The sequence below is a fragment of the Rhipicephalus microplus genome, chromosome 3, assembly GCF_043290135.1.
Source record: "Rhipicephalus microplus isolate Deutch F79 chromosome 3, USDA_Rmic, whole genome shotgun sequence".
Lineage (NCBI taxonomy): Eukaryota > Metazoa > Arthropoda > Arachnida > Ixodida > Ixodidae > Rhipicephalus > Rhipicephalus microplus.
In genome coordinates this window covers 51236611-51264054 of record NC_134702.1, presented here as the reverse complement: position 1 = coordinate 51264054, position 27444 = coordinate 51236611, and the positions used below count along the sequence as shown (strand labels likewise).

At 44.8% G+C, this 27444-nt stretch overlaps 1 protein-coding gene across 2 annotated transcripts; it reads left to right on the top strand.

Annotated features, from left to right (window-relative positions):
- Nucleotides 1-5260: 5260 nt before the first annotated feature.
- LOC119174544 (sn-1-specific diacylglycerol lipase ABHD11) lies at nt 5261-26501 on the top strand. Of its 2 annotated transcripts, none has more exons than XM_037425497.2 (6): nt 5261-5417; nt 8990-9143; nt 11620-11793; nt 13229-13420; nt 18553-18740; nt 26276-26501. In XM_037425497.2, the coding sequence occupies exons 1-6, from the start codon at nt 5347-5349 to the stop codon at nt 26412-26414; spliced, it is 918 nt and encodes a 305-aa protein (XP_037281394.2). In that variant the 5' UTR covers nt 5261-5346; the 3' UTR covers nt 26415-26501. The 2 variants fall into 2 exon arrangements, with proteins under 2 accessions (XP_037281394.2, XP_037281411.2); XM_037425514.2 differs by lacking the exon at nt 5261-5417 and adding an exon at nt 8763-8875.
- Nucleotides 26502-27444: the final 943 nt, after the last annotated feature.

Here is a 27444-nt window from a genome sequence, read left to right as displayed (position 1 = left end):
AACGGCGTATCGAGCACGAGGCGAGAGACATCGATGTGGTCCGCCGCAGTGGCGTGGTGGTTACGTTCTTCAGCTATGCTCGGCTGCTGACTCAAAGGTCGCGAGTTCGATACAGGCCGTGGTGCTTGTATTTCGATGGAGGCGAAACGGTGGAGACCCCGTGCACTGTGTGACGTCAGTGCTCGTTAACGAACAGTAGATGTTCAACATTTCCAGAGTCCTTAACTACGGCATCTCTTATTATCATACCGCGGGTTTGGGACGTGAAATCCCGGATATTATTACTAAGGCTGGCTTGATTTTGGACTCTAAGAAGTGCTGGTTTGGGGAACCACAAGCATCAGTTCTCGGGCGCCTAGTTGACAAAGATGGAGTCCTCAGGCCGCGCCAGGCAACCTCGTCTTCCTTTTCCTCATTCCCGGCACATACAGCCCGACTCATACCGTAGCAGTATTATTATTAAGGCATCAGTGTGTGTATAGACCGCCTGGAAGCGCGAGATGGCATCTTGACATGACGGCCACCTTGAGGCTCTTGGGAGCGCCACACGATGACATGAATATGCAGCTCTTGGAAGGCATGCTTTCGTCTAAAAAAGCTTTGAAGTTGTAATACACACCAACGAACCTCCTTCGTATTCATGTATTTGTGTTTGCGTGCATGTGATTGTTGGTTCGAATCCTACCAGTAACACAAGTACACTTCCTTCTTTGTGATTTTTTTTATTCAGTTGTCATTCCAGCTAAGATATTAGAGAATTGAGAGTAACGTAAAAATAAACTCGGAATTTCGGTATAATTTAGAATTTGTGAAAAATAGATGCTGACAAACGTCGAATCTTTACCTTCTCAAAAATAAATAAACAAATTCCGATAAACATCCTTCATATGTAGTTAAATTAACTCCAAAAACACGATGATCTATGTATAACGCTTGCGCAGTGGCGAGAAACGATAAGGTGAAGCTCGTGTTTCTCATGAGGAGTGCAGTGTAAAGCGGGCCCGGGCCGGGATGAGAAATCAGGCTCATGCAGCACTCTAGTGAGCACAACGTGGCTACAGAGCAGTGCCGTTAAAGCTGTTGAGCCTAGTTTAACTATTCGGCATGTGAATTGTGTGCACGCTGTAGTTGTAGTAGCAATATTAGCGACAGCTTTCGTGATTGATGGAATGAATTTTCATAAGTGGATCATGTACGGCAAAGAGTTACACCTCGAGGGCGCTGAACTGAGGCTATGAGTGAAAGAGCTGCAGGAGTTAGTCAGAGAAGAACATGATTGATTTATATGTATGGTTTAACGTCCCTAAACCACCATATGACTATAAAAGACGCCGTAGTGGAGGGCTCCGTAAATTTCGACCATTTGGGGCTCTTTAACGCGCACCCAAATCTGAGCACACGGGCCTACAACATTCCCGCCTGTATCATAAATGCAGCCGCTGCAGCCGGGATTTGATCCCGCGACCTACGGGTCAGCAGCCGAGTACCTTAGCAACTAGACCGCCGCGGTGGGGCCCGGAGAAAAGCAGGCACTAGCCCGGCAGGAAAGGGATATGGAAAAGGTGAGAGAGAGGGCAAAGAAATATAGAAAGAACGAAGCTACGGCAAATAAAGATTCATCCCAATGAAAGCAGCAACGTCAGCCGATTTAGCAGTGAGCACCTGAATGTCGGGGAGGAACAGAGCTTGAGGATAAACACTGTGCAGAATTCTCGTCACCTCATCTTTGACGAAGGAAGGTACGACTTACACGCGTTTATACGCCGGTTTGAGAGCCAGGGGGCAAATGGCCCGAAAGCCCTTGGGCAACGGCGCTTTCGACACGTTTAGCAGGAGAAGCGCTGAGTGTTTATGGCAGGTCGCCACTTAGGCAAAGTGATATTGCTTTAGCGCAGCTCAGTTTGAGCGTGAAGGAAAGATACTATGCAGTCAAGAAGGGGAAAAAACAGACAACAGTGTGAGCGCTAACTTCCAACTTTTGTTTATCGCGTACCCTTACAACACATTATATACCTCATTCCACGTGACGACACACACATGACAAAACCATACACGTCTGGCACAGCACGCTATCAAGTAAACATATTTGTGATCTGATTTCAGATTAACAACCCTATACCAATGCTTCTAGCACGCGTTCCAGAAAACTTCGCTCATTTTGAGGTAACGCCACAGATGGCGTACTCACACACAACTTCGCACATTTTGCGATAGCGTTCGCCTCAATTAATTTCCCCTGTGAACTGGTTACTATTGCGGCCCAAGATGACACACTGATAAAAAAATGTAGTCCATCCACACGTCTTACAATGCATAGCCAGGAAAGCACCAGAAGATAGCTTGTTTTTTACATTGCAAGAGTGCTCGCGCAAACGGTCATCAACACACCTAATAATCTGCTCAATGTAAACCGCGCCACACGACAGCAGGAGCATGTACACAACAGCTAGGGTGCATTCAACCAACTTAGTTACATGCTTCTTTCCACAGGTGGGTTGCACCTCTTTCTTGGGGTTGGTAAGCTTACATAGACGGCTTAGTTTGTCTGGAGCAGAGAACACCACGCGGACATTTCCTCTCAGGGTGTTAATGACCACTTGCGCGAGCACTCGATACGCCGATGTGGCCTCGGTTAAAAACTTCTGTGACACTTCAGGACGTACAGGGTTGTTCAATGTCTCGGCGCACTCAACTACGAGGTTGTCCCCGACGGCATCACGAACTCTGAACGGTGCCGATCGCGACCCGAAGTCGTCCATGTCGTGCGCCTCAAGCTATTTCATCCGTGTTAATGAACTGAAAGACTGTTTTTCGTTGTTGTTTTACTGCAACATAGTTTATTGCTTGTAACTTCGTGCATTCTTATTGTAATTTCATCTCCTGGTAAAACATTGAGACGACGCCTTTTTCAGAGGGGCGCAATGCCACGTTTCTTCTTCAAGTATTGTTATCGCCCCATTACACTGTATACGTGAATTTCAGCGCTAACAGTGTTCGAGAAGATTCGGAACTGTAGTAGATCATTTAGTTAAGATTATGCCCGCTTCACGAACATTTCAGAATATTCTTGAACCTACGTGGCTGCTAGCGATAACGCTAGAATATTCGATGGCACTTGTATAAATGTCGACGCCCTTTACCGCTCGTCAGTTGATCGCCGGCCGACGCTCTGTTCGCCGCTGTCAGTGTCCGTGTGTCACTGTAATCTGACCCTCAATTTCTTGGCCACAAGTTCGGCCGATTAAATCATGAACATCGAGTCTGGTTTTTTCGTCCACGTCACAACCCCATTGTCGTTCTAGACTTAGCCATACATTGAGTTTTCACTCTGACGTCAACTGTTATTTGCCTTTAGTGTCCCTTTAACTGATCGGACTTCGTCACTGCTCAAGAAGTGCTTGCGAAAGTTACTGCCACACTTGCTTAAAATTTATTACTCCACCAATTGTGAAGTCGAGTTCACTCATATTGTACTCATTTCTTATTGCTTCAACAAGACTATTACTTCTAGTAATCTTTAAAAAAAACGGAAGACGGTGCAGATGGTACCGCTAGAAAATTTAATAATATGGTTCGTAGTGCTTCCTTTCCGTCCGTGAGTACGCTATTTTAGGAATGGGAATACTCGAGTGGTTAGCTTATGGCCTACGCACAGTGGCATCAAATGCTAAGGCAAAGTTTTGCGTACCATGCCCTAAATCTGCCTACATTTGCAACAGCGCAAGAAACTTCGTTGTCTGGCTCCAAATCATCGCTAAAATCTGCAATTTATGCTTGAATCTCAGGAATTCTGTTTTTGAAGAATTCATGTAGCACTTACCTAATTTCCAGCAAAATTCGTCTGCATCTAGCGATATGAATAAAATTTCGCTACTCTTTCAGGCAGGCGTGTCTACATTAACTATTTTTTGCCCTATGATTAAGTTGACTGAATTCTGGCGAGTTTTGTCTTTTAGAACCTGGCAAGCCCGTTTGAAAGGTTGTTGTATAGTTTTTTTCCAGCATGGGGTAAATGAACGCTTAAAGAAAAAAAAGATTTTAACAGCTGGTGCCTTTATCAGCTGAGGGGAGGAGATTCTTAAGTTAAAAGAAGATAAAAGTGAGCCCCGTAACTGTTTCTTAGGGGGAGCACACCTCATTAGTATCTCACGAAGAATGGGGTAAGGAGGGATTAAAAGGATAAGATTAAAATGTAAATAGATAGGGAGAGGAAGAAGAGAGCGGGGCACATGGACAGCGAACGACAGAGAACGATGGAAGTGAAGAGGAGATGGGAAAGATGGACACGGTCGCAGAAGTCCGAGGACGGGGCACCACTCGGCGAAAGCTCTTGTCGGTGTCAGGAGATGGCGTAGGGCGAGCCCAATTGGCCAGAGCTGCGCTGTCGTCGGAGATCACGGGGGCACAACCGCTCGCCACAAAAGCGAGCAACTCCCTTATTCAACTGTTTCTCCGTGTGTATAAGTGGCGGGGCTGAGGTTGCCCCTAATTACACAGGTGCTTTTGTCAAATAACATGAAATGAAGTGAATGCCCTCCAATAAATCGTTTTTCATGTTTCTTATCGAAGGGCACGTGGGAGCTAAGCTATCATTGACTTTACTTCTGCTTCCTATTTATCGTGTACGCACATCAAGTGTGTGCATGGCATGACATCGGCTCCTACGAGTTGTCGACTGTAACTGCAATCGACGCTTAACATGTAAGCACAAAGTAATTTTTTCCGCATAAATCAGCTTATCCATCTAGTTTCGTCCAAAAATGCCCGAATGTTTTACGTGTGTATTGTGAAGCACTGTACGAAAATCACTGTGTAAAACGAAATATTAGAGGGATCCAACAAGGTCCGCACTGAACTCGGCCTTTTCGTCGTGCGTGGGCCACTTCACATGGGCACTACCTATGGACGCTGCACATAAGCACTGTCTTAGAGCACTGCTGATACGATATATTCCACTGGGACACTTCATTTGGACACTGCATAGAGAAGCTGCATAGGAACGGTGGTTGACGCTGAATATGCTATCCCTTTCGTGAAGGTTTCGTTGCATCTCCCAGCACTGTCCCAGAAAGCCATATCCAACCGGCCGTAGTCCACGAGGTGGAACCAGATACTCAGAGAGTTAAAGACTGCGGCGACTTGCGAAAAAAAAATATAAGAGCAACCTGGCGATAAGAGTGTACCTCGTGGGGTTCCAGACTTGACTAGACCGCTTTTTTACCTGACATTTGACACCGGAGGGCTTGAAGGGCGATAAAATACGCGATAGACAGTGAGGGTGACAACGTCGGGGCACAGTGAAAAGTTACTTGGCCCGAGGATTACCGGAGGTGCGAACGCTTGGACATGTTTGCGCCTACAAAACCGATATCATCGGCATGCTTTTCATCGAAGCAACGCGAAACAAGTGTTTCTTCGTGAGTGAGCTTTTTGTTATGCAGAAATTTTCCCCAAGTTTTTTACCGCGGCAACAGCTGAAACGAACTCGTTAGCTCCCGTTTTCGCCACTGTCATGCTCCGGCAACGGTTTATGCGGTGCGCGCAACGACATCTTGACACCCGTTGTGCGTCGGTGTACCGACTGAAGAGCGCAGGCGCAAAGCTCAATGATAGGGGGCAGAGCTTGCAGAAGAGGGCCAGTTTATTAGGGCACACCCGGTTAAATAAAAAAGACAAGCTAAATTCAAGGGAATCATCGTGGTGCCAAGCAGTGTGGCAATCGTCGGCGTAACGCATATCTACTTGATATTTTTGTAGGGCTCAAGTGTCTGTGGAGAAATTGGCGTACTGCAATGCTGCAGAGAGCGAAGGTACTGGCATTACTTTTGTGCTGACATCGCAGCCCTGCTTGATCGCTGTGGTGGTCATACCTTTGTAGGCTCACGGAATGATAGTGTGACGTAGTTCCAGAGGTGGACTGGTCATGATAGTGGAATATAAAGGTCCGCGATATTGCGACGTTGCGATATCACCACAATTGATGTCGGTACTGTTGACGTTGACATTCATTATACTGATGTGGGCAAGAGATAATGACTGATATTGAAACCACTGAAGAGCAATTTACTGGTGTGAGATGCATGGCCCAACAACGCGCTCCAAACCAAAAGCCCTACAATACAAGAGAGTGACAGATTTGTTTTAGCAGAGGAAACACGATCTTGATTACGCGTGTCTTTAGCACGGAGGTTGCTCGCGTGTGGTTTACCATTCATCGCAGCATCGTTGCGCCGAGTATAGAATCTGCGAAAGAGCATCTGCGGATAAAGCTGAGCTAAGTAACTCTTTCCAGCTTTATTGTTGTTATACTCAATTGACAACTGTGTGTATTCCCATGATTTATTATAGCCTGTAATACACATTATTGTGATCAGTAACGTAGCCAGAATTTTTTTCCAGAGCCTGTGTGTGGAAGGGGGGGGGGGGCTACATAGTATCGTGTGTGTATTTGTATGTGTGCGTGCACATGCAAAATTGAAAAATCGAGGGGTTTTTGCACACCCAACAGTTGTACTCGTTAATTAACCCTTTGCATTGCAGAAATTCTAATAATTTTGCTGTAATTTCTAGCCTCTAATATTTGTATATTGTTTTGTCGAGCCTGCAAACATACAGAACGTACATTTAGCTGGCCAAGTTTTGCAAAGACTTTCTGAGATCCAGAGTTCATTATTAGAATCTTTAATACACTCTTCAATATGTACACTAACATTTTACCTCATCAGTATACGTCTCCGTGGTGTTTCGCTTCTAAATCCAGTTCTCTTCAACGTACAATCAGCATAAGCTTAAGTGAAAACAAATCCAAAGCAACTGTCAACGCCATCGTACTTTCATGTACCTCTTCGTAGCTGCGGCCTGCACTCAGTGTACAAAACGTGAACTTGTGGCTACACACTGCTCAGGAGACAACCAAGAGTACACAGAGAGAATAGTTTATAAAACGTTCTTATAGGACCTTCTTTCTTTCTTTCGGCTTAACGAGCCACGAACTAGTTGCCTGTGATATCCCTATGTTTATATAGCTACATACAAGAAGTGTTCACGTAACAGTTTACGCTGGCATTAAGGCAAACTTTCGAGAATAGAAGTACAGTGCTTACGAATGTCCGGCTATTCTAACATGAAAGGGTTTCATGCCGGTGTCCACCAAAACTTCAGTGACGTACTTTAGTCACACAAATGACGGCGAGAAAGAACGCACTACCAGGAAGCAAAGCAAAATAGATCCGTTGATATGAATCGAGTCCACGATCTTTCGATCCGCGATAACAGAAGCCGGGCACGCTACCTGCTACGCCACGGCCACACACTTGATTGATTGATTGATTGATTGATATGTGGAGTTTAACGTCCCAAAACCACCATATGATTATGAGAGACGCCGTAGTGCAGGGCTCCGGAAATTTCGACCATTTGGGGTTCTTTAACGTGCACCCAAATCTGAGCACACGGGCTTACAGCATTTTTTTGCCTCCATCGAAAATGCAGCCACCACAGCCGGGAATTGAACCCGCGACCTGCGGGTCAGCAGCCGAGTACCTTAGCCACTAGACCACCGCGGTGGGGCCGTACGCGGAACGTTAAGGAGCACCAGAATCATAACGCGCGTAGGCGCGCCCGTGGGTTTGTCACGTGGTATTTTTTTGTATTTCGCGGGCATTTGTAGGTAGCAGAAAAACACTAATTACTAACAGATATAAACTTCTAACCTGCCTAATTGGCCATTTTGCTTATTGATCTACAACTTTCTCAGTGAATTTCTTTAATCCACCGGCGTTTTTTCAAAAGTTAGTTAATTAAACGAATCCAACTAAACGATATTTTAGAACACAAAAAAATTGCCTAGCTCCAGGCAACCGTCAGCAACACGCATATGGTCGCATCGTAATTGCGTGTGTATATTTTACACACGCAATTTTTTGTATATTTTGAGGCATATTTTTAAACTCTGGCTAAAATTAACTGGGGCACCCTGTATATAGCTGCATGCTTAACTACTACTCCGCTTTCTTCACTCACGCTCAACCCGCGAAAAATCGTGGCCAGCCGACAGTGTAGAGTCAGGTCCGGCTAAAGTGTGTTCCCTTTCTCTCTAGCCGGGCAGCGGCGTCCAATACTCCAACATGCCTTGAGCAGGCGACCACAGTTCAAGTTTGGCATCCATTCAGTGACGGCTGGTTTGGCTGTCACACCGCTTTCTCCGCTCCCAACATTAAATACTACAGCTACCAAAAGCCTTTATGACCGCAAGGATTAGTTAAATCACTAATAATGGACGTTAGTCTTTGGAATGGGGATTATCACTAAGCGTTAGCGCGAGTGCGTTTACGTTAAACGGTTCTGTAGCTGTCAAACATCAAGAAACATTGCGCAAGCTCTCTGTTATCAATGTGCAGTAAACATTAAACCACTTCTGTAAGGACAAGCTTCACTTTCGTGTTATGCAAGTTCCTGTGACGTAGAGATCGACTACTTTCTGTTTCTTTTTTCTCCGAGCCTCGTCATGGAAATCATTGCCATTTTTTCACGTGTGTAGAGAGCCGCAGTCGCAAAGGTGGTTTCGGGAGCTCAACCTTCCTCCCCGTGAATATTTTGATTTAGCATACGCGCTCGCATAAAACAAAATGGCTCTCGGAATCTCCTCCTCTCTCCCGGAAAAATGCCTGGCCCCGTCCCTGACCGTATCGCCATAGCCCTCTCTTTAGCTATTTTCTCTGCATTTTTCTAAACGTTTCCCTATATAAGCTTTCCTCTAAACTATCCGTGTTCTTTCTATACGCCGAAGCTATATACTTAATACTCATCGTCGGCTCTGTATTGTGGTGTGCACCACAGACCGTTGTCGAGATTTCACACAACGAATTGTAAATATGTGCGTGTTGCATGCACGTTTCGGGTGTTTTATGCAGCGCTGCAGAAAAAAACTTCCACACTGATAGAAGTTCACACTGATAGAAGTTCACACTTTTTTGTTTGTTTGTTTCAGGTCGAAAGGGGTGCCGCTGGCCTACACGCTTTACGAACCGGACGATGGCGAGTCGTGCAAGGCGCCCCCCGTCATATTCCTGGATGCCATCCTCGGAGTAAGGAGTAGTTGGAGCGAGATTTCGCAAACCATCGCCACTCAGACGGGCCGAAATGTGAGTTCTGTATTTTAACTTCGCCCATTAGTTTTTTTTTCTGGGCAGCTGCTAAAGGCTGCGAAATCACTGCTACGATTTCGAAGGACTGCCACGCGAAGTGACCGTCAGTAATGGAGAGTTCAGAACTTTTACTACGTTTGCGACATTCATTCGACACTCTTTATGTTTTCGCCCACTTCTACTGACCTGTAATCTATATAGTGACCGCAGAATATTCTTCGCACCCTATTTAAATTTCCAGTACAAAATACCTCGGTATGGTTATTGTTATTCCCACCCTTCGTGCACGCTTTTAATGTTGTTTATTTCTCTCGCTATAACTGTACACTATCGCTTTCGAAAAGTATACAGTCAGTTAACCCTCCTTATTCATTGTTTTGTATATCATGTTACAGAACTTTCTTTGCTTGTGATTATACTTATACTTTTCTTTTTCCCCCTTCGAGATATCATTGTTTTTTTCTGTGTCACCGTGACATTATTATTTATTCAATATTCTACATTTTTAATCAGTACCCACTGCTCTAGGACCTTTGAAAATATATCCCAGTGGAAATAAATAAACAAATAAATAAATAAATATTAAATATCGGGTCTCTTACAGGAAAGCCTTCGGAAATCGCAGTCAATTTTACGCGTCTTAAATATGAATGATTGCGCTTCAGCGAGTAAGTTTTCCTCTGTGAACCTCGAACGTGTTTGCCACGTATCGTAGTCGTTCGTAGTAGCATGCATCTATACCGTCTCGGATAACACGACGTGAACTGACCATGATGCATCGCTCTTGAATCGGCGTGGCTTTCCCAAACTGACATGCATATCCCTACTTCAGTGACCGACAGCCCCACGTGCAGTGTCTGTGCTTCTGACGACAAGCCCATGCAGATTAGCTGTGCCTGCCCACGTGTCACGATGCAGCTGATGTTCACTGCGCTATGAACAAACTCTCAGAATGAAAGGTCCTGGGACGTTGGTCCCATAAAAAAAAAACTACACGCGGGAAGAGAAACAGTTTGTTTCGTTTTGTTTGTGCGACAATACAAGGTTGTCATGGTGCTTGTGGCATAAAGTGACGTTACATTAAACGTCACCTAATTATAGGACTCTGCATGGCGCATACAAGTTCATTTGCGCTGCCGAGATTCCCGAGGTATATACAGGCCTTTATGGCCTGCATTGACAGCGCCCGCTAAGTTCAGCGTACACGCTTGCACGCTTCGTCAATCAACATTATTTTTAATTCCCGCACTACATCTCCAGTACGATTTCGCCAGCTGGCTAACCACTTTGCACGAACTCTAGCCTCTTTCCTTTAGGTTTAAACGCAACGATGAAGAGTCAAACATTTATGGAACACAAATGGATCATAGTCCAAGATATATAAGTATATTTGCTTTCTTAAATGCGATGGTCATAATGTGTTAGTGCACAGTTACGTGCGTATTTTCAGATTATGTATATTTTTGTTTATAGTCCTCGTGAATTTGTTGCGCAAATCCCAATTCTTATGATTCAATCATTGCCTTAGTGGACGACACAATGACAAATAAATCACTCACAAACGTATGGCCCCGTAGCTGGCTTGCATATAAAAGATCTCCATTGTATTATTCGCTGATAAAAGAGCGTGCTTATTGCTGAGCCTAAGCTTTGAACCAATGGATGGGTGACTTGGAAGTCGGCCCCAGAACAGCACTCTCAAGTTGCAACTGCTAAACAGGTCGGTGTCGCGATATACGCGCGTTCATCATACGTCCGTATTCTCAATTGAAGTAAGGAGTTGCATGGTTGGTATGTGTGCATATTGTGGTGTAACTGTGCATAAATGTATAATCAATTGAAGTAAAGAGTTTCAAGGTTGGTATGTGTGCATATTGCGGTGTAACTGTGCATGAATGTATATTCAATTGAAGTAAGGAGTTGCAAGGTTGCTATGTGTGCATATTGTGGTGTAACTGTGCATGAATGTATAATCAATTGAAGTAAGGAGTTTCAAGGTTGGTATGCGTGCATATTGCGGTGTAACTGTGCATAAATGTATAATCAATTGAAGTAAAGAGTTTCAAGGTTGGTATGTGTGCATATTGCGGTGTAACTGTGCATGAATGTATATTCAATAGAAGTAAGGAGTTGCAAGGTTGGTATGTGTGCATATTGTGGCGTAACTGTGCATGAATGTATATTCAATTGAAGTAAGGAGTTTCAAGGTTGGTATGCGTGCATATTGCGGTGTAACTGTGCATGAATGTATAATCAATTGAAGTAAGGAGTTTCAAGGTTGGTATGCGTGCATATTGCGGTGTAACTGTGCATGAATGTATAATCAGTTGAAGTAAGCATTTGCAAGGTTGGTATGTGTGCATATTGCGGTGTAACTGTGCACGAACGTATAATCATCCCGGTGCGTTCGTTTGTAAGGGTAACTGACGAAGAGCTGGAATCTGATAATATAAAACGGCAATGGCGTTCCCAGGTGTACGCTGTGGACGCGCGCAACCACGGCGACAGCCCCCACGCACCAGACATGGACTACGCGCTTATGGCCGCTGATGTGGAGCTTTTCATGCGCGACCGTGGGTTGCCGAGAGCCGCCTTCATTGGTCACAGCATGGGCGGCCGGACGGTCATGCGCCTAGCGCTCAAAACGGTCAGTGATATGCGCGCATGACCTGTGATGTTCAAGAGCTGCTGTGTATCGCTTCCGCGCGGAGGCGTAGCCAGGAATATTTTTCAAGAGGGAGAGGGATCAGCTGTTCAACTGTACTTTATGTATGCTCGTGCTTGTGTTATTATGTGTAGCTGCGCTCCTGCGACCACAGAGTCACCTCGTTAACATGTCACCTCCAGTATGTGTACGTTGACACTTTGTCGGGTGCTTAGTCGACCGTACAAGCAAGGATTTCCAAGAAACGAAAGAACTTCCAGAACAAAGCATGGATATCGTTGCGGGTAATGGTTTCCTCAATGTGGTCCGTAGCGGAACCTAAGGCCTTTTCGAAAGAGTGCCTGCAAGGCTTACGTAAAGTGCCGTGACTAATCGACCAGCGACTTTTTTTTTCCTAAATGCTCATTGGATCCGTCTACTACGCCATGTGACCGGACTTGGCCAGTTGAAGGCATTTCGCCGTCGTAATTTTCACCGTTTAATTTCCTTTGAGCAGCTGGACATCTATACTTGCCGTAACTTGTGGCCGACGCTGAAAACAACATCAGCTAGGTATCTACTACCCATATTTTTAATCTCATGCGCCAACTTAAGCACATAGCTAAATTCAATCATGGCTCAATTATTTCTAATTGTGGGGTGACTATATTCTGACTAGCTGTGCACAGAAAATTTAACGGTGAAAGTTATGTGACACAAAGAAAACTGCATGATAAGACACATGAATAAATTCCTCAAGTGTCGACCAAATGCAGAATACAAGATTGCGTGCTCTTTCAACTAGTTTAACATTGGGCAAACTAGTCGGCGCGTCAATGTAAGAATCCAGGAGCATGCACGTAATGTCAAAAATGGCACAGATTCTCATTTGATTATTCATCGTCAAATAAGTGGTTGTAATCTTTGTTTAGATAAAACGAAAATCTTGCATTGCCACAAAGAGCAACGGTCCCGAGAAATCATGCAAGCGTCTTATATGTCACTGGAAGGCGATAATTGTATCAGCCAGCCTTCCCTATAGCACTGTCAAGTGCAGAAGTTTAATATCTCACAGATAAAATTTACGTCTATTCAGCCACATAGCCTTTTGTTGAGTTTTGTCACACTGAGCTTGCGCAATGGTTCTTTTTTTTCTTTGCTTTGCTTTTCCAGATGTTATTTATTCCGCTTCTTTTAGGAATGAATGTTAGTTGCTAGTCAGTGCTGTAGTTTGTCTTCTCTTTCCCCTCCCCGTTTCTGTCGCTCTAATATTCGTTTAAGATGGATTGATTGATATGTGGGGTTTAACGTCCCTAAACAACTATATGATTGTGAGAGACACCTCGTTCAAGATGGAAGCACACCAACTCACCCAGTTGTCCCTTCTAAATTGGATTATTGTACTGGTATGTGGTGATCTTTTACTTACACATCGCAGCCCTCCCTGGTCGAGCGCATAGTGGTGGTGGACGTGGGCCCGTCCTCGGTGCCCGCCATCGTGGGCGACTACTTCCTGCCGCAGCAGCTTGACGCCATGGACGCCGTCCTGCCGAGACTCTCTCCGGACTTAAGCTTCGACGAGGCCTATCGAGAGGCCGACCGCATTCTCGCTGGCCGACCGACTCTTGAGGTTTGGGCTCAGTATATAAAACAACGCTTTTGCGTATAACTGGGACGTTCATTATGATCCGCTGGTTACCATGCATGCAGAACGTAATCATCACCATCCTGACGATGCCTATACTGAAAGTTCTCTCACATGTTTCATCAATACACCCTGTCCTGTGCTTTTTGCGGCCACGCTACACCCACAAACTTACCCTAATCTGCCAACCTAACTTTTTGTCCCCCCCTCACGCGTTCGCCTTCTATTGCAATATCTTCTATTAATGTTAATGACCAGTGGTTACCTTGCTTTCGCGCTACATTCTTGCCCATGCTCATTTCTTCTTGATTTCGACTAAGATGCCTTTACCACCAGATGTTTTTTTTTTTGCTCGCGTACATTCTCATGATTCTGTTTAAGTTTACATTTATACCTTCTCTTTATGTGCATGGTTCGCTACGTGATCCTCAAATTAAGTTGAGCCCTTTTCGAAGCTACCTGTGTTTCTGACCCATAGATAAGTCTCACAGGTGCATCTTATACACATACGTGACAGCTGCGTCTTACCAGCAGTGCCGGTAAGGTGCAGCCATTACGTACGTTTGTTTTTTTCTTAAAAGATAGTGGTAAACTTAGGAATACTTAGGAAGGATTTATTGATTTGTGAGGTTTAACGTCCCAAAACCACCGTATAATTATGAGAGACGCCGTAGTGGAGGGCTCCGGAAATTCGACCACCTAGAGTTCTTTAACGTGCACCCAAATCTGAGCACACGGGCCTTCGACATTTCCGCCTCCATCGGAAATGCAGCCGCCGCAGCCGGGATTTGAAGCCGCGAAAATACTTAGGTAGGAATGACCACATTTTGCCATTTCTGACTTATGGTGTGTTAAATGATAAGTGTAACTCTAAGAGTTAGAAAAACAGCTATGTTGATTATATTGTCACGGGCTAAGTAGATGCCTGAGGATGACGACGACGATGTGCTGAACGGGAACGTGCCCGCACTGCAGCAGCGTCGTACGCATTAGCTCGCAGTATATTCGCCAGTGCGTATTTGCTCACCAGTGTATACTTTATTCCCCGTAACATCATTGGTAGAGGTGCGGGGTATCGATCCCAGTACCTCTCGACGTAGAGAGGTACTGGGATCGTACCTCTCTACGAAAGGTACGATCCCAGTATATACTTTATACTGGGAAAAAGTGTATACTTTATTCCCCGTAACAATGTTATAATCAAGGTTAGCTGATAGCTTAGTTGATATCGATAAGGAAGTAGACATGAGGAGGTCACGCAAGACAAGGACAGATCATTATTTGTATGTTTACTTTTTTGCATCTATATTTACGCACGAAAATACACAAGTTGATTCTTTGATTTTAGTATACACTGTCATGCACTGTTATTGCTACCAATATTTTTCTTTTTGTATTTTGCGTCCTATTTTTGCTAGCTGACATTAATGTGGGGTTTAACATTACGAAACCACCATATGCTTATGAGAGACGCCGTAGTGGAGGGCTCGGAAAATTTCGACCACCTGGGATTTTTTAACGTGCACTTAAATCTAAGCACACGGACCTCAAGCCCTTTTGCCTTTAGTTTTCGCTAGCTGATGCACAAGCCCACCTTTTTTGCTCTATTTTGTAGTATATTAGCTTGAGTGCTCTATTTTTTCTTTTCTATTTAATATGTTTTTCTACACTTCTCTTTGTATATTTATTTTTCTATTGTACTCATTTACTTTATCCCCTACCTTCTACAATGCTCTATGTAAGCCCTGAACGTACCAATAAATAATAAATAAATAAATTAATAAATAAATAAATAAATAAATAAATAAATTGGCACTGAGGTATGGGCAGCGCGTACGATAACACTCTTTTCTATCACCTATTCTTCGGTGGTTTGCATCGTCAAATTTTCTTGTGACAGGAAAGTGTTAGGCGGAGCGAATGAAACAGAAAATTTTCAGGCGTAAAATGGAACCAGCTCCGCAGGACACACCGTGTGTGTTGGCGATTGTAGGGAGAGGCCTTCGTCTTTCAGTGGCCATTATACAGGACGACGTCATCGACGACGACAACAACGATGGCGATTATACTTCTCGGGCTGGGTCAACTTGGATTCAATACTGGTTCAGTCGCGCTTCCACAGACAGGGACGAATCAAGGCAGTGGAAGTGGATGTCTGCGCGGGTTATTACGGCATTATTCGAATAAAAGCATCGAGAGTACCAGTAAAGAGAGGACACAGACAACTGCGCAGAAGTAAGGCACATGGAACAACAGACGCGAGTGTTGTATATCTTCCATGTGTTATGGCGTGAAATGCGCATGTTTCGTAATCGTTTCTTCGTATTGGAAGCTGTAACCTCTGAAAGGAATACTATATTGCGTATGTATTGGCGTATGCTATCAACTGATGCTTATATTGCCGATCCCTTTAGTAATCGTCATCTTCGTTCAGTCTCGCTCAATATGAGTTTCAGAGCGCTGTCTCTACTCAAAATGGCGCCAACACTGCAAAGCGGGACCTATACATAGAAAAAAAAATGAATGAACTAAGCTGTAACAATTAGCGTTACTTTCCGAACCAATATAACGCTTGTCCGTGTATTGTCCAGGCTTGAGGTCACTCTAACCATATCTAGCGTGTTGTAACTTATATAGAGCGCCCCCGCACATGCTGGCCTGTCAGGACCATAGCCTTGATTACGAAAGCAGCCATTCAGCGTGTCAGGCAGGACAAATGTATACAGGGTAATACAACCCAGGCTCTGCCTATTCATTCCGATTCCTCCTAATGTGCACCATTTTATTGCATGTCAATCGCGTATCATGGCACACGGCGCACAATAGACAAAAGATCTGCAGTCGGCGGCTATCGGTGGCTCAGGGAAATTACAGTGGGAAAAGCGATTGCTGCATTCACGCAAAGGAATAAATGACAGGGTCAATATTTGATTCTCTCACAGTCCGCATTAGTATTATTGCACGCACAGGTACACACGCATTGAAGACTTGCTAGTAGGTAAGAGCGCTCTACAAAAAATATTTCACCCAAGGCACTTTACACGCAACACCTTCCATTAGCCAAAAACATTGTGTATGGGTCACTACGTAGAGCACAAAAACACACTTCTGAATGTTCTAGTGCTATGTGAACAATTACGTCATTTTGTTTTATACATTTCAGTTTGCTCAGTAATATCCACACTTGTTTATTTATTGAAGCGTTAGTAATCTCTTTTTTTTTTTTGATACAGAGAACACACAAAAAAATGGATTACCCAAGATGCTATATACGTCAACTGCTCGAGTCAGAACAGAACAAAACGCCGAGCACACACACAACACTCAAAACAGTATGCACGTTCGCATAGGGCATTTTAGCATGATGTATGCTGTCAATAATGACTATCATGCGAAATCGGACACTATAATCGCGCGGCAAAAGTGATACTCGAGACATTCGTCCCACAAATATGCTTGAGTAGGCATTGACGCCAAGGTAAGACATTGCACTTGTCTTAACTTGGCCGAGTTGTTAAGAGGAAGACGCAATACATTTCGCGCATTTGCGCGACTCAGGTGACAAAATTTTATTATGTCGGAGAACACGAAGACCCGACGCGCCCCGCTGCTCCACTGCGGTGGTCTAGTGGCTAAGGTACTCGGCTGCTGACCCGCAGGTCGCGGGATTGAATCCCGGCTGCGGCGGCTGCATTTCCGGTGGAGGCGGAAACGTCGTAGGCCCGTGTGCTCAGATTTGGGTGCACGTTAAAGAACCCCAGGTGGTCGAAATTTCCGGAGCCCCCCACTACGGCATCTCTCATAATCATATGGTGATTTTCGGACGTTAAATTCTACATATCAATCAATCAATTAACGCGTCCCCCCTGACGTGGGTTTCCTAGACGTCAGGGTTACGTCAGACCCGTACTCCTGTGGTATCGTTGAGCAACTCCGGGTGGAAGAAACGATGCTTACAGGGGGGGGGGGGACGAAAAGCGAACAGGCTTACTGGCACTATTTACAGTTATTCAAAGCATGTATAAGAGGTTAGAGTTCCGCAAACCACGAGCGTGGTAGATGGACCGTTAAAGCATGGTTCATAGCGACGTTCTGCACTTTGGAGAGTCATTTTAGGCCCTGCAGGGCTCCTTTTATTTTATTTTTGATAGAAAACAGAAATCACACACGCATGACACTACGCACCATGGCATCAGCCAATAACACACGGCCGCCGAATAGTCATTGCACTTGCTGACGCATTGTTCCACCGGTCAGTTTCACTGATGAGGTGGGAATTGAGGTCCTTCAAGGAACAAATAGGTGGATGAGTGCTTACCTGCCGTCTTTCCCTTAATCACGACTAGCGAGGTTGGTCGGCCACGCCATCTTCCTAATCAAGCCATCATGGAGGAAAGAGACGTTGGCTCACGGACCGTGGAAGTTGCCACATTATTATATGTTTGTTGCGTCCCGCCGCTGGACGCTCCTCCCGAGAGAAAGGCGCTGAGGTTTCAGGTCATGGGAACGCTCCCGGCTACGCTTCTCATGGACAGCATATCGGCGACGAACGAAAGTCACTATACAGTACGTCACGCCACCGAGGTTAGACAAAACGACGTGTTTCACCTCTTCCTCGTTTGAGGCAAACATCCAATCGTGTATCCTTGCAATTCTCCAGAAAAAAAACTATTTAAACATATCTACTTTGCCAAGCAACTCAGCAAGGTTGTTGATCGTCGGACCAGTAGCTGAGCATATATGTAAAAAACTTCGCCACAGTGACGGCTAAGCAGGCACGCACGCACGTGCACACGTACAAAGAAACGTTATTGCTATGTTTTCGTCTAGTTGTTTGTCCTCATAAGAGGAGAAAAACTGCGCGAAAATTCAGGCAAGACACAGGATGAAAGAGGCACGACAACAGCGCTGTTTTGTCCTTGTCGTCTTGTACTATCTTTGCTTCAATAAAGACGCAATATATCCTGTTTATATAACGCTTCTTCTTCAATCTCGGCTGCTGCAACAGAACTTTATTCCATTTTAAGACACCCTAACAAACAACTAGCTAAGCTAACTCATTAACTAACTATGACTAACAAACTAACCACCTAATAACACCGCAATTTTCATGGCAGAACCCCTCCATGCGCTCGCTCTTGCTGGCCAACCTGTGGCGGAACGGGGACCGCTACGACTGGAAAATGAACGTGGAGGTCGTCAGGCGAAGCATCGGGACGCTGGTGCGCGCGGAGGACCTCAAGGGCCTTACGTCGTCCGATGTCGACGCGTTGTTCATCTGCGGAGGGTTGTCTCCTTACGTCCCGTAAGACATTATGCATTTCTTTTCGAATTTCGTGACAACGCCCGCAGACTTGTGCGACCTCTATAGTTTCGGAATAGCGCTATGTCATAGTGTAAAGTTCCAAGAAAAATACTGGCATCGTCTTTTCCGCCATTCTTTAACTTCCCTGATGTCGGAAAGTTTCGGGTTAAGTGTCATGAATCGCTGTTATTGGATGGAGTCAAGCGTCTGGTCGAACGTTGCCAACAAGAGGCGTGTTGACTCAGCTGACCTTCTGAGGACACGTATACATACGCACAAGCACACAAGCATATGCACACACAAACACATACACACACACACCACTGTTACCAGCCGTATTCTAGGGTTTCTTCGTATTTTTTTTTTCAGGGACGTGGAGTGGTAGGTTGGCTATATGATTTTCTTATCAGACATAGATTAACTTCCAGCTTATCGCTCGTCGTCGTCAGTGAAAAATCGAGGCAGCTAAGCTCGGTGAAATTGTGGAACTGGGTAGCATTCTTTGTTTATCTTCTGTTTTCTCTGTAGTTTTTCCTCTCGCTATTACCTTTTCCCTTTCCTAGTTTTGTTTGTTTACTACTTTACTGGCTTTGTCTCTACGTCTATATTTCTTTCCCATTTTATTTCTTTCCTTCATTTTTTTATTTCTCTCTCGCTTCTTTTTTTTAATACGGCCCGTGTCGTAGCTCTGATACGTGGTCTTGCCTGCGTTATGTCAAGCATACGACAGTCCTAACCCCTAAAGGGCTGCGCACTCCAAATGTAGACGATCGACGCGACATCTTCGATGACGACCATTCATAAATATATCGGCAAACTGAACATTTCTTTGTATGTAAAAATGGAACTGCTTCAATTCATATGTAACCAGCAGAGAGCAGAGACGAAAGGTAATACGCCACGTATCACTGCAACCATAGAGTTTCTCACAATCATACTTGGAAAAAAAATTGGCGCTAGTGAGCTGCTGGATGCAAGGAAAGGACGGCATACGTAAGCTTCGAACTTGACTCGCATTTGTATACTTCGAAGGCTTGTTTGGCTTCACATTAAAGTGATTGATTTCTTACTAAAAAGCACGTAATATGCTGTTTATTTTTGTCATTGCACAGAAACGTGTTGTATTCAACACTAGAGCCTTCTACTATGATATACAATTTTACGAAGCGTAAAAACTAGCCAACGGCCGCTAAACTTGGCAGGCAGACGACAAAGCGGGCATTCTTTTCGCCACGTTTATGCCGGCTGTTTCTTTCCTTCGCCGTTTGGTTGTGCCGTCAAGTTGAGTGGAGTTTTATTTTAGAATATAATACGCCTGAATGAGATCCGCTTATAAACGACTTGTTTCAGAGAAGCTTTATTTAGGCAGTCGTATTCGCTTTTGAGCCGAAGCCCCACTCAACACCAGTCAACACAAGCCTCGCAGACACATATACCGTCATTCCCAGCGCTCCGACATCGGCCCCACAAGAAATTCACATAGACGGTGGTACTTATGAGAAACTCTATGCCTGCAACGATGGTATTGATCTTTTTTGCGATGGATGGTTTTTGTTTTTTTTTTCGCTCTCCGCGTCCCACTAATTCGTTGCATGAAGGGTCTTTTAAATTTTGCGACAGCAGTAGGTTGCAATCATTGAAAAAAAAAATACTCGTCAAACCCGAAAAACTTACCGTTGGCGCCAACGCGAGTGACGCAAAAAATGTGTTTCGCAACCTCATGGCGTCATGGCGATGTCACAAGTTTTCGAAATTTGTGACGTCATCGTGAAATCACAGTGACGTCACTGTGACTTCGCACAATACGGCGTGAAACGATGACGTCATCACACAACACCGCCGCTTGGAGGGCTGATCCCGGAGGCTGGGCAAAACGTCGCTGAAGGGGCCGAAATATTTCGAGGCCGGGCGGATCGGTACGATCGACTGAAACAAAGAAAGAAGATAACTTTCGCTTTTCAGCTAGCTCAGTGTGACTGCATGCGAGCTTTTTTGATCGCAGTGTATAGATGGATGCTACTAACCATCGCTACTATAGCTCGAACACCTCTTGTAAGTTCGCAGCACAACTTTCCGCGCCTTTGATAGTTCCAGCTTAGTTTCCTTGATTCCTTATTTGCTTCCTGCGAACTTTTCTGCTGCCAATTCTCTAGTCATCTTGTACTGATTTCTATTGTCGACTTGTGTACCATTCGAATCTTCTCTAAAAGTCAAGGTTTCGTGTAGATTAATGGCGAAATATTAACCCGAGTGGATATTTTGCCATTCAATGTGAACAAGCTCCGTTGTTTCTTTAGAATCCACACAGTATGTAGGGCTTAGCACTCCTCCCTGAGGAACTCCTCGGCTGCTGTAATAATCAGGTGTTGGGCCATTCGCTGTCATCTGTGCTAAGCCCTACCCTTTTCAACCTAACTCTCATTGGTCTAGTCGAGCAGCTACCTAGCACGGTAGAACTTTCTGTCTATGCTGATGACATCTGCATTTGGACATCAGGTGTGACAAGGCCTCAGCTTCGCGCCCGCCTTCAGAAGGCTGCTACAACGACGTCATGCTATCTTCGTAAACAAGGCCTCGAGGTGTCCTGCGGAAAATGTGCAGTGGTAGCGTTCACGCGGAAACCAATGTCTGCTTACAGTATATCGATTAATGAAGAATACATATCGTTCAGCAGAAGCCACAGGTTCTTGGGAGTCATAATAGATAGAAACCTGTCGTGGACTCCACACGTGAACTATGTGAAGAAGCGGCTGATCGCAACATGCCACATGCTCAAATTCCTTGCAGGAAAAAATTGGGGAGTGCCCATACCATCCATGCTACAACTGTACAGAGTGCTGTTTATCGGATTCTTACGGTACAGCTTACCTGCAATGTCTAACACCGGCAAGACCAACCTGCGCGCAATTCAGAGCATTCAAGCCCAAGCACTTAAGATATGCCTTGGAATACCCCGCAGTGCTTCAACGGCTGAAACCATTGCCATCGCTGAAGATCACTCGATAAATACGCATATTATTACCGAGACAATGCGCATGCACCTCAGGCAATATGCCAGGACCCCTTCTCACCACCTGGCGAGCCTAGCTGCTGAAAGGCCCCGCACGACATACGGCACTATTGTCTCCAAGCATCGTTCATCGTTTGCTGAGACATACGCACCTGCATCAAAGCCACTGCTTCCTCCTTGGCGCTTGAGCCGGCCGCGAGTTCACTTAATGATTCCAGGAATGAGGAGAAAATCGGACTTACCGACACATGCCTTGAAACAACTGAGTCTATTCCTACTGGAAGAAAACTACAGTAACCACGTGCACATTTACACGGATGGCTCTACTACGCCGTCTAGTTCAGGTGGAGCAGTGGTTGTACAATCACAAGGGATAACTCGGTGTTTTAAGACTTCACATGTGACAAGTTCAATGACGGCAGAACTCGAGGCTCTGCGCAATGCACTGGAACACATCAATTCAGAAGAAAGACCAGGTAAATGGGCTGTGTTTTCTGACTCAAAACCAGCGTTACAGTGCCTGATATCAGTTCTCCGACGCGGATGGCACGACCAGTTGACCTACCAAACCGTGAAACTTCACTACCTGTTAATACAAAAAGGCCATGACATCGTCTTTCAGTGGTTACCTGGGCATAGTGGTATCGGCGGCAATGATTCTGCAGATATGCTGCTCGCACGTCACATAAAGAAGCGAACAGCGTTCCGATACCGCTTTCAAGAGCGGATGCGGCGAGGCAGATTCGTCAACTGGCCCGCAGTCTCACACTGACTGAGTGGAACACACCAAGCATACAACGTACAAGACTGCACGAGCTCGACCTTTCACTGCAACTCCGGCCTCCACCCGGCCTACATCGACGTGAAGCTTCGCTTCTCTATCGCCTTTGGCTGGGAGTTGCTTTCACGAAAGCTTATACCACGTTAATCAGAATTACTGACAGTGCGGCGTGCGATGTTTGCGGCACCGACGAAAATATCGAACACCTGCTGTGTCATTGTCCTCGATTTGCCTCAGAGAGACAAGTACTTGCCAACGCAATGCGGCGACTGGATGATCGGCCTCTTTCTGTGCAGGTGCTATTACAGCAACGTACACATGCCTCGACAGCCCACAAGGCAGTGAAAGCCCTGCTGCGTTTCCTGAGAAAGACAGGCTTGTGTGAACGCCTCTGACATGCGATAGAGTTCTACACGCTGCAGTGAAATTACTGTCAGTCTCTCTCCCACCCCCTTTTTTCCCTCTCTTCCTTCTTTCTCGTCTTTCTTGCCCCCTTCCTTTATCCCCCAGTGTAGGGTAGCCAACCGGATGTCTTTCTGGTTAACCTCCCTGCCTTCTCCCTTTTTGTTGCTTCCTCCTCCTCCTCCACACAGTATGTACGTTTTTCTTCTTCACTAAATCTGTTTTTATAACTACGCGTTTGAAGATAGGCCCACCTCACTTCATACGGCGAATCGCTTCCCCTTGAATTATTGCAAAATAAACCCTCGCTTATTTCGTTTTTACCCTTTCGGTAGTCATGCTTGGAGCCAGTTTTCTATACATAATAATTCTTTTCCACTTGTTTGACTTTTCACATAATGCGCTTCGTTGCCATATCGCTCACACTGCCAGCCGTATGATGACTGACGAGTCTAGCAGCTTTTTTTTTTTTTTTTCAAATGTGACTCAACGTTTTTTTCATACAAATACTCTCTCTTGCCTCCTACACCGTCTTTCATGTTAATATGTCTCTGTTCGAAGCTAATTTTGAAGCGCTAGCGTCACCACACCTGCATGTGTGAATTCTATACGTTACTGCTACTAACCAGTGTTATTTCAGGCGTGTAGGGTAAACTTTGAGGCACTAAGATTTAGCGTTGTGGGTCAAGTAAGGTAATATTGACTTTTAAGTATAGGGTATTTTTCGAAAATTGGTTTTTAGCTCTGACAAACACACACGCGCACACACGCGTGACACGCACACGCACTCACGCACTTGTGTGTAGTTTACAACTATAGGGTGCGCATTGACCAACTCCAGCTTGTTGAAGTATGGCACGGAGTTCCCAGCTTTAACGTGTCGCCCATTATTAATTAGATAGTGCTTTCGGTACGTAAAGCCCCAGGGTCTAATTAGTGCCGTTACCGATCCAATTGTATGTCTTATTGTATGCATCAGACTGGGCGTACAGACGTGAGTTTAGCGGGCTTTCACATCACAGATGGTAGCCGTGACTCCTTCATTTAGGTTAGGGGCTTTTTCTATACTGCTATACGTCTTCACAAGTACGACTGGCTTTCACCTTCGTGTAAATGCACTGGTCCTTAGCAAAGTAAGCGCAAAACATTGGGAAAAAATATACCGACGAAGCCTGTTTACATTGAGAGGTGTGAGAAACACCTTGTGGAATTTGCACGGCTATAGGTAGAACTGCACGTAACGCATTAGTCCCGATTCAACCCTCCAAAACAGCAGATGGTTTGGAGTGTCGTAAATGTGCTTTTGTTGTTGTTAGACGAGCGGCTGGGCCAGTGTGACCTTCTCATATTCTGCCAAATATAAAAATAAAAATATGGCAGTTGCAGTTGTTAATTAAGGAAAACATCTGCATTACGTGTTTTTAGTTTATATCTACACCTATTTCTCTTCTGGCAAGCTTTTTTCTTATTATTACTTACTTCCAAACTCTTTTTTATTAGCAGCACTTCGTATGCATGCCACCCGGAACGGTCTCCGCAGTCGGGCACGTTGCAGTAATAACCACGTCGCCAGCCGTGATTTCAAATATGCAGCAGACTGAACGGCCACAGCAGGACGCTTTATAAAAACACCGATTGCAGTAACATACGTGCGTTGACTGCTACTTACGTTACGTTATGCTGAACGTGGATCGGTTCTTTTCAAGGTTTTCGCTCCAGAGTCATTGACCAGCGGATAAGATGTATAGCTGGTTAGTTATTCATGTGGCCCACGTGCTGTAGCTTTCTGGTAAAATGTATTTCAAGAAAGAAGGCGCAAATATTACCTCGATCCAGGCGTACATGTATTTCTGGCTGCTTGCCAATAATGAATGCTTCTGACCGCTATGCTTTGCTTGTGCACCTTGTCACTTGAGAAAGAAAGAAAGAAAAAAGAAATATGGATAGAAAGAAAGAAAGAAAGAAAGAAGTAATAAATATAATAGTCCCAGTAGTAGTAGTAGTAGTAGTAGTAGTAGTAGTAGTAGTAGTAGTAGTAGTAGTAGTACCCCAACAGCTGTACAATATGATAGTACGGTGTTAATAGCAGTAGTGCAGCAGTAATAGGAGCATAGCGAGTTCGAGCAGTCTCACTAATGGTTGATCTGCGAGATGGATAGACATGTCACCATGGACACTAAAGACAATCTTTCTGCCTTTCTTTTTCGTGTCGGCAGTTAATTTTACGAATTACTTAGAGTGTATATCAAAAAAACAGAGCGCACAAAATGAAAGCGAGAAGCAATTATAATAGTGACTACTAATAATAGTAATACTTTATTTCTGAGGGTTACGTCCGCATGTCCGATTCAAGAGGGCTTCAGCTGCAGCCCCCTGGCCCGAAAAATCTCGTGTGCTAACGTACATACGTGGTCGGCTGTGTCCTACATAGGATTTGTATGTAGACTCTCTGCAGTGATAAACAATCCAGCACACACCTCCTATCGTACATCGGAAATCAAGGCGCATTCAGTGCGGTTTCCCGCTTACATACTTGAGCTTGAAGCTCAATCAACGTGTTAATCAATAAAATAATCTATTAGTAATCCCGGTTCATTTAATTAATTAATCGGTCAGTCTCTTCTCTCTCTCAACGCCTGCCGTAGTAGCTTAGCGGATAAGGTGTTGCTCTTCAGAGCTCGAAAATAAAGGCTAGATTCCCAGCCCACTCGTAGCAGCGTGAAACACAACACTGATATTAGTTTTAAGACCCATTATACAAGCCCAGGTTTGATTATCAGTGCGAAACACCAATTACAAGGTGAGCGTCGTAATTGTATCGAGGTTATACAATGCGAAAAACTCTCTCTATTGCTTTTTCTCGTGGAAATTAGACAGATGGATGAATGGATGGATGGACGCACAGACAGACAGACAGACAGACAGACAGACAGACAGACAGACAGACAGACAGACAGACAGACAGACAGACAGACAGACAGACAGACAGACAGACAGATAGATAGATAGATAGATAGATAGATAGATAGATAGATAGATAGATAGATAGATAGATAGATAGATAGATAGATAGATAGATAGATAGATAGATAGATAGATAGATAGATAGATAGATAGATAGATAGATAGATAGATAGATAGATAGATAGATAGATAGATAGATAGATAGATAGATAGATAGATAGATAGATAGATAGATAGATAGATAGATAGATAGATAACGCATTACTTAGGCCATTGACGGAAACATACATTTGTTCACGATGAAACAAGCGCTGTACGAAGACTGAGGAAGGACATGTCCAACTGGCGGTCATCCTAAATATATATTTGTTATTTCAGGAGTGCCGAGCATGGGGCGATCCGGCGCTTGTTTCCCAAGGCCCGCATCGTGAGCGTCGAAGGGGCGGGCCACTGGGTGCACCGGGACAAACCCGCTGCTTTCCTCAGCTTCGTCAAGGACTTCATGGCGCAACAATAAATTATGCCTCGGCTGTCCACAGCTGGCGTCGCGACGTTGCGCGCGATACTGGCTCGCTGATAAGACGAGCGGAGTGCGTATACGCAATCGCTGTGCTAAAGGTGTCACCTAATTGCAACATTGCGGCGCAATAACGATATCACAGAACGCAGCGCTTGTTTTATCAGCGACAACTGATATTCTGGGGCTTCAATGACGTCTGTTGGTCTAGGCACCACAGCGAAGATGTCGTTGTGTCTGAAGTGATCGGTTGTCGGCCTCTGCGATAGGTTCTTGTTTATTTCTTTCTGCAGTCAGTCTCATCAAGCAGCTAGAACAACCATGTTAGAGCAAGCAGTTAGAACATCAGGCAGTGAGAACAACTGTTCCCTGAACAAATGTTGTTGCGTATTGTTCAAACTGAATTGAACCAGTCATTTAGAGACGTGTAATCGCATCTGCTACAGCACGATGCTTAAGTTTGCAAAGGTGCCAAGAGTACTTGCGTAGCGGCGAAGGTATACGAAATTATATATAACACTTTCGATTTCAGCTGTTTATTAAACCAAGATGTCGCATTTCAGTAAAATCAGTTTGGAGCAATGTCAACTTCGGACACAACTAACCCATCATAGAGATCCTAAAAAGCAGTTCGATGTGATTGATTGATTGATTGATTGATTTGTGGGGTTTAACGTCCCAAAACCAAGCAGTTCGATGTGACGACTGACATATGTTAAACGTGAAAGCATGCACTATTATCCTATACTTTAAAGAATCAGTTTTAAAAAACGTGAGAGATAGCGAGCCAATTGTGCATTCCCGCCGCTTTCATCCCTCTGAGTATTGCAGCCCCCCATTATTCGCTGCTTTTGGTTCTAGACACCTATAGCTATGAGGGTGATAAGATTACCCAATCGTAAATACATTTCGGAAATTCGAATACTGGAAGGACGGGTTTATCTTCTATGTCCCCCTAGATGTGCATAGCGCCCCGCCGCGTTGGTCTAGTGGCTAAGGTACTCGGTTACTAAACCCGCAGTTCCCGGGA

Excerpts from the sequence above, each read along its gene's own strand:
- LOC119174544 (XM_037425497.2), top strand. The coding sequence starts at position 5,347 with ATGTTTGCGCCTACAAAACCGATATCATCGGCATGCTTTTCATCGAAG. Across the intron at positions 13,421-18,552 it reads CTGGCCGACCGACTCTTGAG|AACCCCTCCATGCGCTCGCT; the intron begins GTTTGGGCTCAG and ends TTTTCATGGCAG. Across the intron at positions 18,741-26,275 it reads GGGTTGTCTCCTTACGTCCC|GAGTGCCGAGCATGGGGCGA; the intron begins GTAAGACATTAT and ends TTGTTATTTCAG.